The following is a 19,795-nucleotide window of genomic DNA, read 5'->3' as shown; positions in this document are numbered from 1 at the left end:
AGGATGTACTCCCTCCATCCAAAGTGGGGTCTTGGCCTTCACGTCCTAATTTATAGTGCTAGACAAAGATAAAGTCTCCGAGGTAAATAAATCAACTACACCATCATTATCATTTTCTATGGCCTACGTATTTCCCTTTGAGGCTGCTTTGTCTATTTTGGTCATCTTTGCCAAAGATGGCCCTTCTTCACATTAATTGTTAATGGCTACCTGCAGTAATTACTGTGGCATCTTGTTTCGGTTAGATTTAACCTCCCGGTTATAATCTATGAAGTTCTGACCCACCATCTGAAAGGTAAGACCCCACGAACACCTTTTACACCCTCTATACCACCTCCATTTACTTCCTGATGAGCTGTCCTGACAGAATACGCCCAACAAGAAGACACAGTTTTTAGGTGAGGCCAATTCCCCAACCACCCAAGGACAAGCTCTTCAAAGCAGTGCCAGTAAAAACCAAAACCAAAACCAAACAAAACACACCCACGGGTTTACTCCCAAGCACGCGGAAAAACCTGGTACAAAGGATCTGGCTGCAAGGGACACCGACCCTGTGCTGTACCCTCAGGGACACAGCGTAGCCCGCGTTACGGAAGAGGTCTACAGCATCCTGGTGCAGCAGGTTCTTCAGGTCGTGGCCATTTACCTGTCAGAAACAGCAAGGAAGAGTAGTAAGAAAAGCAGAAGCTTAACTCTCGTAAGTCAAGAGTTTACTTTCATGTGGTAAAACCTTAAAAAAAAACCACACACATGCACGCACGCACGCACGCACGCACGCACAAAAAACAAGCTCCCTAGGGCAAATTCCAAGTGCTAGGAGTGTGGGCAAAGTTCCTTAGAGCAACTGTTTTCATTTTCAAAGTTACGTTTTTTCACAGCTGAGGTTCCATGGGTCATCTGAAGAAAACCCCGGTTAACATAAAATAAAGTGGTTTCTCCTTAGCTTCGATGCCTGTGTAACAGTTGGAATTCTGTTATTATATCCGTATGTCTTCCAAGTGACCACCCCATCCTTTACATTCTGAGTCCTGGCACTGACCGCTTCAACTCTGCAAACAGTTCTGTGAAACTCTCCCACAATCTACTTTGATACAGTGTAAGTCAATACCAGTCCATTCTGTTGGGCTTATTCTACTTTGAACAATTCCTCATAATTCTATGGCTACCCCTATTCTCTTCAAATTTACTAAAACTCATTTGCCTGTGATGACACAAAGCTTTAAAAAAGCATTGGAAGTAGGTCACTCCTTCCACTTAGAAGTGAGAGACATGAAATAATTACCCTTTTTGGCATTACAAGCGGCCCTGCCACAAGTGGTAACTTTGTATACCACAGCACAGCCCACTTGGTGCAGGACTACAGATCTTTTACTTGTGTTAATGATATCAACACCAACAGCAGTAAGAATATTTCGTACATCTATTTTGATAAGCTCTGTGTTTTACATACACTATCTCATTTAATCCTCACAATAATCTGTGGGGAGATACTATTTTTATATTGTTTTCACTGAAGGAATGGACTTAGGGGACCAGTAAGTATAGGAACTAGGGCCAGAGTTTTTAAATAATGGAAAGTACCCTTGCCTTCCCCTGTTCCTTTTACACTATTATTCCTCCGCCCTGATTCACCAAGTATCCTCTGCTCAGGTGAAACTCCACCCTCTCATCCTCCTTCTCATAACTGTCCTTTTCCAGGAGGTTCATAATGTCCCCTCTACCTCCCACTAAGGTCTTTGGTGAATTCATCTCTCAACACTCTGACCTTATAGAGCACCTATTCTGAAATTGATAGTTTCCAGCTTCATTTCACGTTAGTTACCAACTGGCTGACATAAACTTAGATTTCAATATCGGATGTGTTTCAGTTCCAACATCTCAAAAAAAAAAAAAACAAACCATGACCACAGCTTACACTTTTTGCATTTCCTATTCACTTATTAGCTTTCCTCTTTATCCTCACCAAACTCCTGAGATTTGCTAACTTCAGCTGCAGCTCTGTATTTGGATATGCCACTAGACCCTAATTCAACATAGCCAAAACCTCTGAACAATTCTCACATAACCAGAATAGCCTGACTTTCTTTTTATTTCTAGTGCCATTGCTTTAGACTTAAATTTTGTTTTTTTTTTTTTTTTGTTGTTGTTTTTCTCCGGTACCGGGAACCGAACTCACGACCTTGCGCATGCCAGGCAGGCGCTTTTGCCGCTGAGCTAAATCCCCAGCCCCAAATTTTGATATTTTAAACTCTGCATACTCTTCACATATAATATAGTGCAAAATACTAGTCTTAAAACCACAACATCTCTCATATGCTATCTTCTTTCCTACTGCCTCTACTTTAGATACTAAGAATACAGTCTTTTAGATATTCTTACTAAACTACTGTAATTGCCTTCTTTATACTGACCTTACACTGGGTCCGCTTATTCTAACTTATCCCAACACCATGCCTCCAGAGCAATAGTACAAGTCTATCCATGTCTCTCCATGTCCATGGAGAATAAAGAAGGAGTGTACGGCTTGACTTCCCACACTGGTATGTAAAGACCTCTACCTTTTCAGTTAAATTTCTCACTGCTCCCTTTCACCTAACAAATACTCTATGTCACACAGCTCACTAAAGTGGAAACCTACACTATGTTCTTACATTTGTCTCTGTGTTCAAGCCATGTCCATCACCCAAATGCCACTGTCCTTTTCAAATTTCTATTTCTCTTTCAAGGTTGGTCATGAAAAGGACCAGTCCTGCTGTCTATAGCACAGAAACTAACACTGGATTTTCTAGCTGACAGACTTTGAACTTCATGCTACCAAGCCACCTTCTGACTACGCCTGGGTTTTTTGTAGCTTTGCTGTAGGGGAGGAACTTCACAATGACTACTCAATGGCTCAATTTCCTAATTAACTCCTAGAAGAAAGAGTAGCTGTGAAATTACTGACTGTCATGGGAATGTTCACTTATGTTATCTAGCCTGTGTCTTAGTGTATTTCTCATTGTAAAGAAATAGGTAGTTCCTGTGAGAAGCATACAAACATGCTAATGGTGCAGTCACTTAACCCTCTCATCTTCTTTGTCATAACTGTTCTTTTCCAGGAGGTTTGTGACGTTCCTCCATCTCCTGTTAATGTCTTTGGTGAACGTATCTATCAATACTCTTACATTACAGAATATCGACTCTCAAATTAATAGTTTCCAACTCAATTCCACTTCAGCAAATGCCAAATGATGTCACAGCTCCATATCAGTCATCAGTGCCCAAGTTTTACGGTAATATGAATGTAAGTGGGCTAAGTGGGTCATTCCATGGTATTTATGGTAGAACACTGAGCTTAATTACTCTTTACCACAGTGGTCAGTAATAATCCCAGGAAATATTTCATATGCACAGTATTTTCATGTCTGGAATTGTTTATTCATTCTACATATATTACCTCATTTAGAATAATCCTTAAAGTTAAGAATTCCCACTTTAAAGTAGTAAAACAAAAGTATAGACAGCTATGCAACTTGTCCATGGGCACACAGAATGGAAATAGCAAATCCAGGATTCAAACTCAAGCTGCCTGGCCCCCAGGCCCTCACTTTAAAACACTATATAAAGTTATAGTATAAACAAGGCTCTTGTTTCAACAACATATCACTATCATATTAATGTTGTCCATTAAATTTTACGAATCTTGTTTTTTTAATGTTTTATATATTTTAAAGTCTTTGATAAAATTTTAAATTTTTAGGTGTATAAAAGTATAAGGCCAGGCATGGTGGAGCATGCCTGTAATCCTAGCACTTGGGAGGCTGAGGCAGGAGGATTGTTGCGAGTTTGAGACCGGCCTGGGCTACAAAGTGAGCTCAAGGCCAGCCTGAACTGCTAAGGAGATCTTGTCCCAAAAAGACAAAAAAAGAAAAATAAAATAAAAGCAAAGTCACTTAGATATTATTATTTTACTCATTTGTATACACTGAAGTAACATTAAAATGAAAAATACAATTTAGTTAAATGTCACTTTATTGATATGGATTTCTAGATACTGTAACTTCACTAAGTGTCTGATTTACTTCTTGCAGTCTTTACACTATGTACTGCTCTTAAAGCTCACACTGAACTGCCTTATGTTACTCTGCATTCTACTGCAAGTAACGCGAAGAGGCTGTTATTTCAACTCATCATTATACCCCATATAGCCTCTGAAGAATACTTTGTATAATATGTAGGAAATGTCATGCTTTCATGAAGTGTGGCCGCAGAATGTACCCTGCAAAAGCCATACTACAGAAAGCCTGACTGATAAAAATCTCAAAATTATACAGCGCTGAAAACCTGGAGTCCAACAGCAGCTCCACCTGCTAAGGATTCAGTGTGTTGTCCCTCAGTTGAGCCTCATTTGGCTAACAGGGAAGAGAAACACTGGTGACAGCCGGCAAAAGAAGATGCTATGATGGAAATAAGCCTACTAGGCCTCTTGACCCTTCTAGATAACCCTAAATATATTATAGAGAACTATTCTAATTACAACTTAAGAATGAACTCTCAGGTGTCAGGGATATAGCTCAGTGGCATAAGTGCCTGCCTGGCAAGCTCAAGGTCCTGAGTTCAATTTCTGGTACAAAAAGAAAAAAGAAAAAAAAAAGAATGAAATCTCAGAAACCTTTTGGAAATGCAAAGGAGATTTCTTTTTAAAACAGAGAAAACATTTTATATCCTTTGTGTAAGGTAAACCAGCCCCACAAAACAAATTATGATTATGACTTTTCCCCTTCATAATGACATTTTGTAACCAAGATGTTCAAATAAATCTTTAAAAGTCAGAACTTCTGTTTTTTAAAAAGATAAACTATTCTCCAGCTTCCTCAGGGAGAGAGCAGAAAGTGTTACAACCCAGCCCTGGTACCAAGGAGCACTCGACATTTCCTGGGTCTCTCTGGTGGGCCAGAGCTTCACTGAATTCCCATGTGCACATTTCCTGGACTTCGTTCCACCTTCTATAAATTGAGTGCTTCTGTGAGCTCCGAAGGCATGGACTATCTGCCCTTCCAAGCTGCCCACAGCATGAATAGGCTCTTTTTCCATTGTTTATGGACTTTTCTCCTACTCCTGACAACAGGCAGGCAAGCAAATCCAGAGGGCCGTGGCCCAGAGCCAGCACTCCGACCGGGCTTACCAGGTGATAATTTCTACTCCGAAGTTTAATTTGCTTTCCAATATTTACCTCCTCTCGGGATTTTAGATTCCAGCTGTCTACAGATTAATAAGCAAATTCTGTAGATTTTATCTCTACATATTTCTAGAATTCACTCCTTTTCTCACCATCCATCCTACCAGAGACAGTAACTCTCAGCCTCTAGGTTATTCCAAAGTTGAGTTAGTTCTAATCGAAACCACCTCAGTCTTCCAGCTGGTTTCCCCTCCCAGCCTTTTCACTCTGTTTAACACACAGCCCAAGTACCTACAGATTTCACTAGTGATTTTCCATTCTACTTGAGTAGTGACTTCTTACATATCCATCTGCTGATCCATTGGAAGATTGTGAAATTGATCCAATAGGTCAAGAAGAATATTTTTTAAAAAGTGAAATCAGAAGAAAACACAAAAACACCAAAATTTATCACATACAGAAGAATATTTTGAGCCAGGCGTGGCGGTGCACACCTGTAATCCCAGCACTGGGGAGGCTGAGGCAGGAGGATCGCTGCAAGTTCGAGCCCAGCCTGGTCTACAAAGGGAGCTCAAGGCCAGCCGGAACTGCATAGTGAGACTCTGTCTCAAAAAAGATTAAAAAAAAAAAAAATTTGTTTCACATATCTGTACATATATCCCTATTTGATAAATAGGAAATATGGATAGTCCTGTTATAGGCCATGATTTTAAAAGTCTGAAAAACACAAGAGTGCCTACTCTAGCAGTGGTTCTCAAAGTTTACTGTGTGCAGACTTAGTAGCAAAGGTACAGCGCAACTACGGTTCAACTTTGATTCTGCAGCTCTGGGAAAAGGCTTGAGATTTTGCATTTCTGCAAGTGCCCAGGTCTTGCCCAGACAATGGTGCTTGGACTTCACTTTCAGTACCAGAAGCTACTCAACTAAGTAATCTTAGAATTGTTAACTTTAGTTTCCTTAACCCACGGCACAACAAATTTCACTGAAACTTAGACATGGCAAATTTGTAATGTGCTACAAAATTCTGCTGACTCAGAATGTTCAGAGAACCAGGATGGTGTTGTTCTGGTTCAGTGAGAGGGAAACAGAACGTTCTGTTTAACGTTGTGGTTAGCACCCCTTAAAAATATGTCTCCTGTTCAGACCTACGCAGAGGGAACATTCATTTTCTTGGATGATTAAGAACTTTGAGTTAGCTCAGGAAAATGGAAAACAGGAGCTCTGACTCCAGGATAACATGAACATATAAAGAGAAAGAATGGGACCTATTTAGTGAACAATGACCTCAGACTACATTCTGAACATTTAAATTTTTTCCCAAGGTCTTGAAATGAACTACCTTTTGGCCTTTTTCCATCAAAGTTGGAAAAATTAAAAAATTTATCTGAATCCACTGAATCAGGCCCAGTGAAAAAAGTCACCGTGTCATAATGGAGTGATTCATTCACCAAACTGAATCAGCTGTGTTTCCTTTCTGCCAGCTCAGGCCTATGTACTGGAGATTCAGAGATGAGAAGACAGACTCTTAAAGAAGTATTTCATCTGAAGGATTCCGTTGTGTGTGTCAGTGAGCCTGCAGCTTCCTATTGTTCTCTAATCTATGGCAAAGACCTGTCGTTCGTCTCTCTGTGCATCCCCACAGCACCGGGTACAGTATTCTGAGGGCTGCCAAGTATCGTAGTTGATAAATGTTAACCAGCTCTTGCACTCACCCAGTTAAGAATTGGACTTGAACATAGTAAGAAATGCAGCTGGCTAACGGCCCAACCTGGGATGTTTGGTTTTCTAAGAGGTTTCGTTAAAATGCAGCACTCATCTATGTAGTATAGTAACTGCTACGTCATGCTGAGCTTTATAATAATACAAAGTTCAGGAGGGCTGACTGTGCCTGACTACCTCCTTTCACTTAGTTCATGTTTCTTTTAACAAAAGGAACATTTTCCCAGCTGCCATGGAAACCTATTCTAATAGCAAGCTATACTCACCAACACATGCACAAAACAACTAGTGAAGAATTCCCATCCCTCATCTGAACTCCAGGATCTGTTCTTCCATTACTAATACCTATTGCTGTTTTAAGGGCAACATGATCTTAAAATTTACTTATATCACTTAGTTAAAAAAATTTTTTTTGATTTTTAAAATCATACACAGTAGTCAAAAAATTAAATTTCACTTTCGATGAGAAAAGAGGCAGGAACATGATCTATCAGGTAATTATTCAGTTTTAGAATTTAAAATCAACATGTGGGCATTCCTTCCATCTGATGGAAAGATTAAACAGTAATAACTCACACGAAATATACAAGATCACGTAATGATACTTCCATCAGTTACCTAAAATGGGTGCCTGCAAAGAAAGGAACATATTTCTAGTTTGGTTACCAAGCAAGTTACTAGGAAAAAAATGGGATATATTTCACATCTAGGAAAAATAACCCACATCTGGAGAATAGAAAAATCCATAACAAATACATGGAATATAAGGTGATAAATATTAGGCACATTTTCTAGAGATATCAATGCCGATAATAACTGACTGCATAAGTCTAGTGTATCAAAGGGATGAAGTGAGCTAAATACAGGGAACTACCTAATGTTCATGACCTAACAGATTTACTTAAGGGCAGACTGGGAATAGGCTATCCGGGTGAGTGAAGCAACAGAGACTCTTTCATACATTATTTCAGGAACTCTTAGACAGGAAGTACGAATACAAGGAATGGAAGCCTCCTGGAAGAGCAGAGGATGTGCTGCTCTTTCCTCCGGCACACACTCCATCTTTTCCTGTCTTCCTATTCTCTCCGTGGCTGTCTTCTATTTTTGCCTTGCAACCTCTGGAATTTTCTCTGCTCTTTTGCATGTCTTTTCCTTAATTCACCAGAACAAAGACAATAGTATTCCGAAGGTTGGCATTCTTTGCCATGTATCTTTTTTATATCTTTGTAATGTTTAATATATTTCTTCTATTTTTTGTATTTTGAGAAAGTAAAGTCTACTTTGCTATAAATTTTAAAGTTAGGTGAACTAAGTTTTTTACACATCTACTTTTCAATCCATTGACATTTGATCTCTCACTATCCCCGAGCCTTTCTTTTAAAAGTTAGAAGGCCTTCCGGTAATTGTGAGACAATAGCTCATGTAAGAAAAGTTCATCTCATCTTTACCTAATACATTCTTTCACACTGAGGTTTATGTCATTTTTTTCCTCCCTATTTTTATCCTTTATAGAAAGATGAATTCAGTTTTTATATAAAACCATGCATAACATCTACTGTTAACTCACCAAGAAATTTTCTTTTTAGGATAACTAATCCAGGCTCCTTATTTAATTTTGAGAAGGCAGAATAATATACTGGTTAAAATATTCCAAATTCAAGTAGACAAAAATTGTACTTCTGTGCACCAGTTGTGTGCCCTTGGGTCCGCTGCTTGACTTCACCAAATTCAGTTTTCAGAACTACAAAATGGGTATAATGATAATCCAACTCACATCACTGGACTACTATAATATCAAACAGATTAAGTACAAAGTTCAAGCACTCTAATTGTCATTTAGTGTCTAAACTTTCTCACCATTTCACTTTGCAATAACCTACTGGTAATCTGTAATACGTCTCTTTTCTTCCTTTTAAATGTATTTTTTTTGAGGGGGGTACCAGGAATCAAACTCAGGACCTTGTGCTTGCCAGGCAGGTGCTTATGCCACTGAGCTATATCCCTGGCCCGATAATTTTTTTTTTAACATAATTTTTTTTTTCTTAACCCCTATTCTATTCAATTCTTTCTTCACCCACAGTCCAGGCTCCAGTGTCTGGAAAGACTATGACTTATATGTCAAAATATTAAATACAGGGATTTTAACTACATGCTCTACCTTTATTTAAACAACCCACTCTCAATTTTTCCTTATACCACTGGAAGCTGACTGACAGCTTTAGGATGTCTTTCTCCTGGGAGATACTGTACAGGAAAAAATCTGCTTCGAAACTCTTAAATATCCCTTTGAGAGAAAAGGTAGATTATCACTGTCTTCACCTCACACATAATTAGGGCCTAGGAGAATCCTGAGAGACTGAAACAGCAAAAATAGTCAGTGAGATAGACTGAAATAACGCCATCCGTGACACTACATTTATGATTTGGATTTGGTAACACATGTTCTTAAGGGATGTTCTTGGGCCCGGGAATATAGCTCAGTGGCACAGTGCTTACCTGGCAAGCGTGAGGTAGTGAAGTTCGATTCCTAGTACCAAAAAACAAACAAACAAAAAAAGTAAAGAACTTAAGAAAGATTCTTAAACTGGGCACAGTGGTGTATATGTATAATCTCAGCTACTTGGAGGCTGAGGCAGGAGGCTCTCAAGATAGAAGTCAGGATGGCAATTTAGCAAGACCCTGTCTCAAAATTAAAAAAATAAAAAGGACTGGGAAAGTAACTGGGTGGTAGAGTGTTTGCCTAGCCTGTATCACACCTTGGGCTGAATCTCGAGTACTTCCAGAAAAGGAAAAACTAAGGAAGGAAGGAAGGAAGGAAAGAGGGAAGGAGGGTGGGAGGGAAGGAAGGAGGGAGAAGGAAGGAAGGAAAGGAGGAGGGAAAGAAGAGGGGGCGGAAGGGAGGGAGGTGAGGAAGGAAGGGAAGGTGAGGGTAGCGGGGAGGAGAGGAGGGGATAGAAAGGGAAAGGACCCAGAGACTTCATACATACTAGTCAATTGAACTGCACGAGATACAATTCAAAAGGGAAAATTTAAAACAAAACTATAATACAATTTTCAAAAGGGTATACCTATCTTATGGAGACAGGTTCAAAATCTGGTCTGAGACAAATACTTTACTCTCTTACCTAAAACTCCTCTTAGAATGTATGTCATTAATTTACTGCAGCCTTTTTCTGCCTGATTTAGTTCGTGAGAGAAAGTACAGTTTTCTCTTCTTCAGACCATAAACCATGGTCATGGGCCCATGTGGAGAAAAAGGTAGGTCCTTTTACCATGAAAAGCCCTATCCCAAGCCCAAATTTCTCTTTAAGGCTAGCTTTCTGAAGCCAGTTCTAAACTCCCAGGAACATACCAGGTGGATTAACAGGTCACCCTCTGAAAACCTCTCCACTTTTTATATCAATCATCTGCATTGTTTCTGTGTAACAAGCGGATCATCTTTAGCTAGCCTTGACAGTTATTTAACAACCCTAACCCACATAACTGATGGTATCATAATGATACTACAGCCAACAGTTGGGAAGAGAAATGAAAAGTATAGCCAGGGGTATATTGCACACTTTAATGCTTTTTCCAATTCTTATTCTGCCTGTATCCTGGGGTAAGCTTATTCTACTTTATATTAAGACTAGGAGTCCTAAGGCAATATTTAACAGTTAACTTTTCTATCTTTTCCCAAACTTCCCAACTTGTTCATCTGTTAAACATATATTCGGCACTATGCTATAGTATAAAAAGCTAAAAGAAGATACGGCTCCTGCCCTGGAGGAAATTCAAGAAATTAATAGTCAATGACTACCAAGTAATGACAGACATTAGCAAAGTAAAACAGGACTCAATTGACAGATATCCAAGTCAAACTGCACCCCAATTTTTCATCTTAATATGAGTAAGAAAGGGCTCAGAGTCTGCAAAGGAAGCTTAATTTCTATACTCCTTCTTTGAAGTTATTAACTCCATTTGTAAGAGCTGATATTCCTTCCAGAAAAGACACTAATCAGTGTTTTAACCAATGAAAGAGAGCTGATACAGTAATGAAAGAGACATGAAAACTGTGGGTTTCAATCTCTTTCCCACAAATAAAGCACTCACCTCTCTCTACTGTGGTGTTTGAATTTGGACAAGTAACTTCACATTCTGCATTTAATTTGCTTTATCTGTCAAGTGAGGGTAATTCCATCCTCCAAACCTGAAGGTGGGCTTGGAAGACTCATCAAGATACCTGCTATTCAACTACACAATCTGGGTATTTGCAGATCCAAAAAAAAGCAGGCAGGAAGCAGCCAAGGGAAGAGCCCAGAGCCTAGGGAATCGGAGAGCAGCGAAGAAAGCTGAAGCCAGTTCTCACCGAGAGGATCTTGTCACCCTCCTGGAGCCGCCCATCCTGGGCCGCAGCCCCATTCTCTTTGATGCTGCTGACGTAGATCCCACTGTCATTGGAGACATACTGCTGATCTGTCCCACCGACGATGTTGAAGCCCAGCCCTGAGAAAATCACAGAAGAGTAAAGGAGATGGGGGCAAAGAAAGAAAGAGGTTAGAGAAAAAGAGAAGAGAAAGGAGAGGAAAGGAGGAGGGAGAGGAGGGAGAGAGGGAGAGACCCTTTTGGGGAGAAGTGGCTGGTGAGTCAGACTTCAAGGTAGCAGTGGACAGTGGAGCAAGGTCAGTAAATATCACCCACAAGAGCCAAGATTACCCAGAGTTCCCCACTCGCATCAGGCAAGACTAAAAAATGGAAACACAGTGATCAAGACGACTTGTTGGCTATATAAAGATTTATGTACAACTTAGATAAAGAATTGTGGTGATTCTTGTAAGGTGTAAGTGCTTCTATTCACATTCAATTTTGGTCCCATTGAGAGCATTCAGAGAACCCAGTTCCTGGTATTTCTGGTATTAATGTAATAGGATTAGCTGTTCTCATGAGAAGGAGCTATGCTTTTAATCATTACCAAATTAATCACTACTAGTAGAGTGGGAAAGAGACTCCTCATCATACCTTCTCCTCCATAGTTTTCTTCTCTCAAGACCAGGAGAATTTTGGAGTTTTTATTTTTTTCTATCTTGTGTTGGGAGAGGGGGACAGTAGTATAAAGAGAAGCCACAAAACACTTATAAAGGAAAATTCATAGAATTACAGCAGACTTCTCAACCCTTAGAAACCAGGAGAGCATGAAGTGAAGTGTTTCAAGTCCTAAAAGAAAACAACTTCCGACACAGACTGATATATCCTACAAAACTATCTTTCAGAATTAATAGAGAAACAAGGTTTTTCCATGATAAAGGGAATGTTAAAAAATTTATGACCTAAAAACCAGCACTCCATAAATTCTAAAGGACATCTGTTAAAGTGACACCAAAGCCAACAATGCCAAAAAATCGAACAGTATGAAATTACCAGGCAGGGGGAGCAATTAAGCAAAAAGGAAAAAAAAAAAAAAAGGGAATCAGCAACAGGAAAATAATGAAATGAGAGGAATAAGTCAGTATCATTCAGTAATAACTCTCAATGTGAATGGTCTCAATTTCCCAATGATAAAATACAGATTGGTAGAATGAATTAAGAAACAAACTCCAATGGTATGCTACACACCAGAAACATTTGACCCAAAAAGAAATTCACAGACTAAAAATCAAAACATGGAGCTGGTAGTGATGGCACATGCCTATAATCCCAGCACTCAGGAGGCTGAGGCGGGAGGATCATTGCAAGTTCAAGGCTAGCCTGGGTTACATAATAAGTTCAAATAGTAAGACTCCATCTCAAAATCAATCAATCAAAGGTCTGCACGCAGAAATCTGAAAACAAGCAGGAGTAGCTATTCTATTTTCAAACATAGCAAACTTTAACCCAAAATGATCAGAAGAGGTAAAGAAAGTCACTAACATCATTTAAGGGAAGGAAGAGATAGGAATTATAAACATAAAAGCATTGAACATCTGCATGCTTAACTGCGTAAAATAAACACTACTAGACATAAAAGATCAGATAAACATCAATACAAATTTGCTGGGGGACCATGATACTCCACTGCCACAAATAGATCAACTAGACAAAAATAAAAATCAACAAAGAAATATGAGGTAAAACACAAAGGAACTTAATAGATATCTACATGGTGATCAGTCCAAAAACAAAACATTGTTCTCATATGGAAATTTCTCTCAAATAGACCATGTATTAGCCTATAAAGTATGAATAAAACCAATGCAAAAAATCTGAAATTATCCCATGTATATTATCAGATCATAACATGATGAAACTAGAAATCAATAGCAACAGAAACTATAGAAATTATGCAAACTCATGGAAATTAAACAACACATCCTTGAATAATCATTGGGTCACAGAAGACATTAGACAGTTTCTAGAATCAAAGAAAATACCAGTACAATATGGTACAGTATACAAGAAGCTATGCGGCACAACAAAGCAGGCCCAGAAAGGAAGTCTATAGCTGTGAGCGCTGACCTTAAAAAACAAAGCGAGCCCAAACAAATAACCTAACGGTGCACCTCAAGGTCACAGAAAAACAACAACGATCCCAATCCAAAGTTAGTACAAGGAAATTACAAAGATCAAAGTAAAAATTAATGAAATCAAGACTAAAAAAGCAATACAAAGCATCAATGAATTGAAGATGAAGTTCTCTGAAAGAATAAAGATGACAGAAAAATCTTAAGAAAAAGACTAAATCAATACAATTAGAATGAGATAACATTGGTTGATTAGCTTTGTATGTCTATATGTGTTTTCATGAGAAACTACATTGAAGATAACAATATGTAATACAATAAGCATTGTTAATTCCCTACCACTCTGTTTATAACTCTGTAATGTCTGTACTGATCCTATGCTATTTTGTAAAATCTTGTCGGTCTGTTAGTATTTTCCTCCTTTTATTTCTAAAAAAAAAAAAAAGAATGAGAAAGGTAAAACCATAGCAGACACTACCAAAATTCAGAATATTATTAGCAACTACTTCAGAAACCTGTACACTATGCCAATAAACTGTAGAATTTAGAAGAAATGGAGAGACTTGTAGATGCATAAGAATTACAAAAACTCAACCAAGAAGATACAAAAACCCTGAGCAATCCAATAACAGTCAATGAAATTAAAGCAATAATGATTTTTTTTAAACTGCCAACTAAGAAAAGCCCAGGACCTGATGTATTGACTGGAACAATCCAATACCAGGCCATGAAATTAAAGCAATAATAATTTTTCTAAAAACCTACCAAGAAAAGGCCAGGATCTGATGTATTGGCTGCTGAATTCTACAAGAATTTCAAGGCAGATCTAATGCCAATACGTTTCAAACTCTGATGAAATTAAAAGGGAAGGAGTAATTCTAAAGTCATTCTTGGAAGGCAGCATTACTCTGGTTACAGAGTCAGAAAAGGATCCAGATAAAAACAGAACTACAGACCAATCCGTCTAATAAACACAAAAATGATCAACAAGATGGTGGCAGACAAAATAGTAAAACATCCGAAGGTCATACTTTATGATCAAGTAGGATTCATTCCAGGAACACAAAGATGGATCAACATGTGCAAATCAATAAATGCAATATATCATATAAACAGAAGCAAGGATAAAAAAAAATCATGATCATCTCAATAGACACACAAAAAGCCTCTGACAAGCCTAGATCCATCCTAATAAAAACCCTGAAGAACACAGGTATGCAGCAGATGGGCCTTATCTCAATATGATAGAGGTGATTTATGACAAACCCATTGCCAACATCACATTAAATGGGAAGAGGCTGAATGCTTTCCCTCTAAAAGCAGCAGTAAGACAAAGATGTCCACTATCACCACTGTCGTTTAAAACAGTACTGAAAACACTGGCCAGAGCAATCAAATAAGAAAAAGAAACAAAAGGGCTCATAGGAAAGGAAGAAGTCAAATCATCATTACGTGGAGACATACAATCGACAGAGAAGACCTAAAAAGAGATCTAGACTAAAAAAAATTCAGTAATGTAGCAGGATACAAAATAAACATAGGAAAATGAATTGCATTCTTGTACACCAATAATAAATTCACTGAGAAAAAAATTAGAAAAACAGTATCATTCACAATAGTATCAAGAAAAAGTACATATGTAAGAATTAACCTAATCAAGGATATGAAAAAAAACTCTATATGAAAATACTACAGTTGTCTGAAAAAAGAGATCAAAGAAGACATTAGACAATGAAAAGATATCCTGTTTCTGGATACAAAGAACCAAAATTCTTTGTATCATCTTTTTCTGCAGAAAGATGGAATCTCAGTGTTGTTTTAATTTGTGTGTCTCTAATGGCCAGAGATGTTGAATATTTTTTTATGTATTTGTACTTCTGAGAAATATCTAATTCAGTTGTCCTTTTTCTCATTGGGGCCTTTATTTTGAAGGGGTCTACTGTTTTGCCAAAAATGGCCATATTTCCAAAGCTGATATACATATCTAATGCAATCCCAATCAAAACACCAATAATGTTCCACACAGACCTAGGGAAAACAATCCTAAAGTTCATATAGAACCACAAGAAATCTAGCATACCAAAAGCTCTCTTTGGTAACAAGATAAAAGTTTGAGACATCAAGAATCCTGACTTCAACTTACATTATAATGCCATAGTGATAAAGAATGCATCATACTGGCACAAAAAAACAAGACATATGGACAAATGGAACAAAATAGAAGATACAGAAACAACCACAGGCACATTCAACTATCTGATTTGCTAAAGGGGCCAAAAGCACACTATAGGAAAAGGTAGCCTCCTCAGAAAACAGCACTGGGAAAACTTGGTATTCACATAGAGAGGACTGAAACTAAGCCCGTATCTCTTACCATGTACTAAACTAAAATCAAAATGGATCAAAGATTGAAACAGAAACACTGGAAGATAAAAGAGGTAAAACTCTTGAACACATAGGTGTAGGCAAGTGCTTTCAGAATAAAATCCCAACTGCACAAGAAACATTAAGAATCAACAAATGGGACCATATTAAATTAAAAAGCTTCTGCACAGCAAAAGAAACAACCAACAGAGCAAAGACACAATCTATAGCACGAGGAAAATTTTTGCCAGCTACTCCTGTGGACTAATCTAGACTATAGCTAGAATATACTGCATAAGGAATGCAAAACAGTAGACCCCTTCAAAATAAAGGCCCCAATGAGAAAAAGGACAACTGAATTAGATATTTCTCAGAAGTACAAATACATAAAAAAATATTCAACATCTCTGGCCATTAGAGACACACAAATTAAAACAACACTGAGATTCCATCTTTCTGCAGAAAAAATGCCTATCATCAAAAAATCAAAGAGTAACAAATGCTAGAGAGGCTGCAGGAAAAAGGACCATTTCTACATTGTTCCTAGAAATATAAACTAGTACAACCATAGCAGAAATCAGTATTTAAACTCCTCATAAATCTAAAACTAGAAATTCCATTCCACTCAAGTATTCCTCTTCTAAGTATCATCCTGAAAGAGTTAAAGACATCATATCACAGTGATAAATGCATACCCATGTTAATAGCAGCAAAACCCCGGAAGTGACCAACATGTCCATCAGCAGATGAAAGGATAAGAAAGAGGTGGTTCATGTCTGTATTTCCAGCATTTGGGGGGCTGAGGCAGGAGGACTGCTGGAAGTTTGAGGCCAGACTTGGCTATATAGTGAGTTCAAGGCCAGCCTGAACTACAGAGTGAGACCCTGTCTCAAAAAACTACACAAAACTAAAGAAAGTTTGGTGTTCATAAATAGTAACATACTATTGTGACCCTTCAGAATAAAATCAGAATTATAAAGGATAAATGTAACTCATCACAGGAAAATGGACAGTTTGAGGCCATAATGTGAAGTGAAATAAATCAGATGCACAAGCATAAATATCATATGCATTGTTTCTCTTATACGGGAAACTAAGAATACAAGTAACGAGCAAAATAAAAGCTTGATAATAGGAAACAGGGAGCTAAAAGTATAAGATTTTTATTCACTGAAAACACAGCAGAAAATTTTTCACATCTAGGGAACGAATTCAATTTTCAGGTAAAGGAGGCATACAGAACCCCAAATAGCCATGACCAGAAAGGAATTTCTCTATAACACATCATAACTGAGCACAAAGGGAAAACACCGAAAGCTGTTAGAGAAAAACTTTTAAGTTTTTCTGAAGACAACCCTGAAGACAACCCTGTCCAAATAACAGATTTGTCAACACAAACTTTAAAAGCCAGAAAATCTTGAAGTTTTGAAAGCCCTAAAACAACTGTCAAGTGAGATTACTATAACCTGCAAAATTATCCTTCAAAATCGATGGAAAAATAAAAACACTCCACAATAAAGAGAACTTCAAGCAATTCATGACCACCAAGCCAGCACTGCAGAAAGTACTTAAAGGAACCCTTCACAGAGACAGCAAGGCCAACATCACCAAAAACCCACAGGAGTGAATACATCTACCTGGGAGTATAGTTAAATTAAAGAGAAAAATAAAGAACTCAGCACTTGAAAAATAACACAGTGACCAAACTGAGTAAATACCTCTCAATAATAACATTCAATGTCAATGGTCTTAAATTCCCAATTAAAAGACACAGGCTGGAAGACTGGCTCAAAAAACAAAACCAAACCTCATCTGGCCTGGAGTAGACACACAACATCCGTAAAGAAACACACAGATGAGGGTAAAAGGATAAAAAATGATACTCCATGCAACCAGGTCCTATCCTATTTTCAGGCAAAGTAGACTTCAAACCAAAACTGATCAGAAGAGCTAAAGAAGGTCACTACATACTGGTAAATGGAAAAATTCAACAGGAAGAGATAATATGCACCAAATGTTAGTGCATCCAGCTTTATAAAACTCCTGGATATTGGTAGATAGACACCAATATACTCATAGTAGGGGACTTCAGAACCCACACTCACAAATAGATCCACCGGACCAAAAAAAAAATCCACAAAGAAACATCAGAGTTGAACCACACCACCGAATAAATGGACTCAACAGACACCTACAAAATGCTCCACCCAATAACAGAACACAATTTTCTTAGCAGTGCACAGAACTTTCTCCAATATACCAAATCTAGGTCATAAAGCACACTTAAATGAATACAATACAACTGAAATAATCTCTTCCATACTATCAGATTATAGCAGGATGAAACTTGAAATCAATATCAAAAGAAACCACAGAAACTAAGCAAATACATGGAGACTAAATAATAATGAATAATCAATGAGTCAGAAGAAATCAGGGAAGAAATTTAAAAGTTCCTAGAACCAAATGACAAAGGAAGCACAACATATGCAAATCTATGGGACACAATGAAAGCATTCCTAAGAGAGAAGTTTATAACCATGATTATGCACATCAAAAAAAAAAAAAAAAGAAAGAAACAAAGAAACAAACAAATAATGCTGGCCACGGTGGTTCAGGCCTGTTATGCCAGCACTCAGGACACTGAGGCAGGAGGATCACCATGAGTTCAAGGCCAGCCTGAACTGCATAGTGAAACTGCCTCAAAAAAGACAAACAAAAAACAAACAAACAAAAAAAACCCCCCACAAATGACAGCAACTCCTAATAACCTAATGATGATACATCTCAAGGTCCTAGGAAATAATGATTCAAATCCAAAACTTGTAGAAATAAAATTATACAGATAAGAGTGGAAAATATTGAAATTGAGACTAAAATAATAGGATCAATGAATCAAGAGTAGGTTTTTTTAAAATGATAAATAAGATTGATAAACCCTTAGGCACATTTACCAAAAGAAAGAAAAATCTGTATCAATGAAATTAAAATGAAAAGAGCAAAACACAGTGGACACTACCAAAATCTAGAGGATTACAGGAAACTTTGAAAACTGGTATACCAATACATCAGAGAAGATACAAGAAATAAACTTCTAGATGCATATGAATTACCACAACTGGGGGCTGGGGATTTAGCTCAGCGGCAAAGCGCCTGCCTGGCAAGCGCAAGGTCGTGGGTTCGGTTCCCGGTACCGGAGAAAAACCAAAAAAACAAACAAACAAACAAAAGAATTACCACAACTGAACCAAAAAGATATTAAAAACCCTGAACAAACCAACAGCAGGAAATGAAACACAGGCAGGAAACAGACAAACAAAAACCTACCAACTAAGAAAAAATTAGGACCCCATGGATTCACTGTTGAATTTTACCAGAACTTCGGCAAAGAAATAATGCCTCAAACTCTTCAATGAAACTGAAAGGGATGGAACTCTTCCAAACTCATTCCTTGAAGCTAGTATTACCCTCATATCACAACCAAAGATTCAACAAAAAAAGAAAATTTCAGGCCATTTTCCTTAATGAACATAGATGCAAAAATTCTCAACAAGATGCTTGCAAAGAGAATGAAACTTACAGCATTCCTCCTAAAATCAAGAACACAAAGATCTGACACTCATGTTCCACATAATACTCAGAACTTTAGCCAGAGCCATCAAGGAAAAGACAAAAATAAAAGGAATACAAACAGGAAAGCAAAAAGTGAAACTATCCTTATCTGCCTATGACATGATCCTTTACACAGAAACACTCTAGAAAATACTAAAAGCATCCTTCACAGAGCTAGAAAAAATAATCCTAACAGCTATATGGAACCAGAAGCGATCCAGAATAGCCAAAGTGATCCTGAGCAAAAAGAAAAGAGCAGGAGGCATTACTCTCTTGGATTTTAAATTATCCTACAAAGCTACAGGAATAAAAACAGTGTTGTACAAATACTAAAACAGGCATATTGACTAATGGGATCAAACTGAAGATACAGAATCAACCCCGCCCCCGCGCCTTGCGCCCAGGCAGCGAGTTCTCCGGGAGCGGCAGGGCTCCTGGGTCCGAGAGTGGGCCGGACTCATACCAC

The 19,795-nt window shown here is 38.0% G+C and overlaps 1 protein-coding gene across 1 annotated transcript in view; it reads right to left on the bottom strand.

The window, feature by feature from the left end:
• The window catches only part of Synj2bp (synaptojanin 2 binding protein), a 46,618-nt gene that overhangs the window by 6,035 nt on the left and 20,788 nt on the right, over positions 1-19,795 (bottom strand). Inside the window, exons 2-3 of the mRNA XM_005399019.1 lie at positions 11,226-11,362; positions 551-646 (exon numbers count right to left, since the gene is read on the bottom strand). Of these exons, the coding sequence (XP_005399076.1) occupies positions 551-646; positions 11,226-11,362 (233 nt within the window). The remainder of the gene's footprint in view (positions 1-550; positions 647-11,225; positions 11,363-19,795) is intronic.

Source organism: Chinchilla lanigera, unplaced genomic scaffold, assembly GCF_000276665.1.
Source record: "Chinchilla lanigera isolate Chin_1 unplaced genomic scaffold, ChiLan1.0 scaffold00065, whole genome shotgun sequence".
Lineage (NCBI taxonomy): Eukaryota > Metazoa > Chordata > Mammalia > Rodentia > Chinchillidae > Chinchilla > Chinchilla lanigera.
The sequence above is the reverse complement of the archived record's forward strand: the minus strand, read 5'-3'. Positions and strand labels throughout refer to the sequence as shown.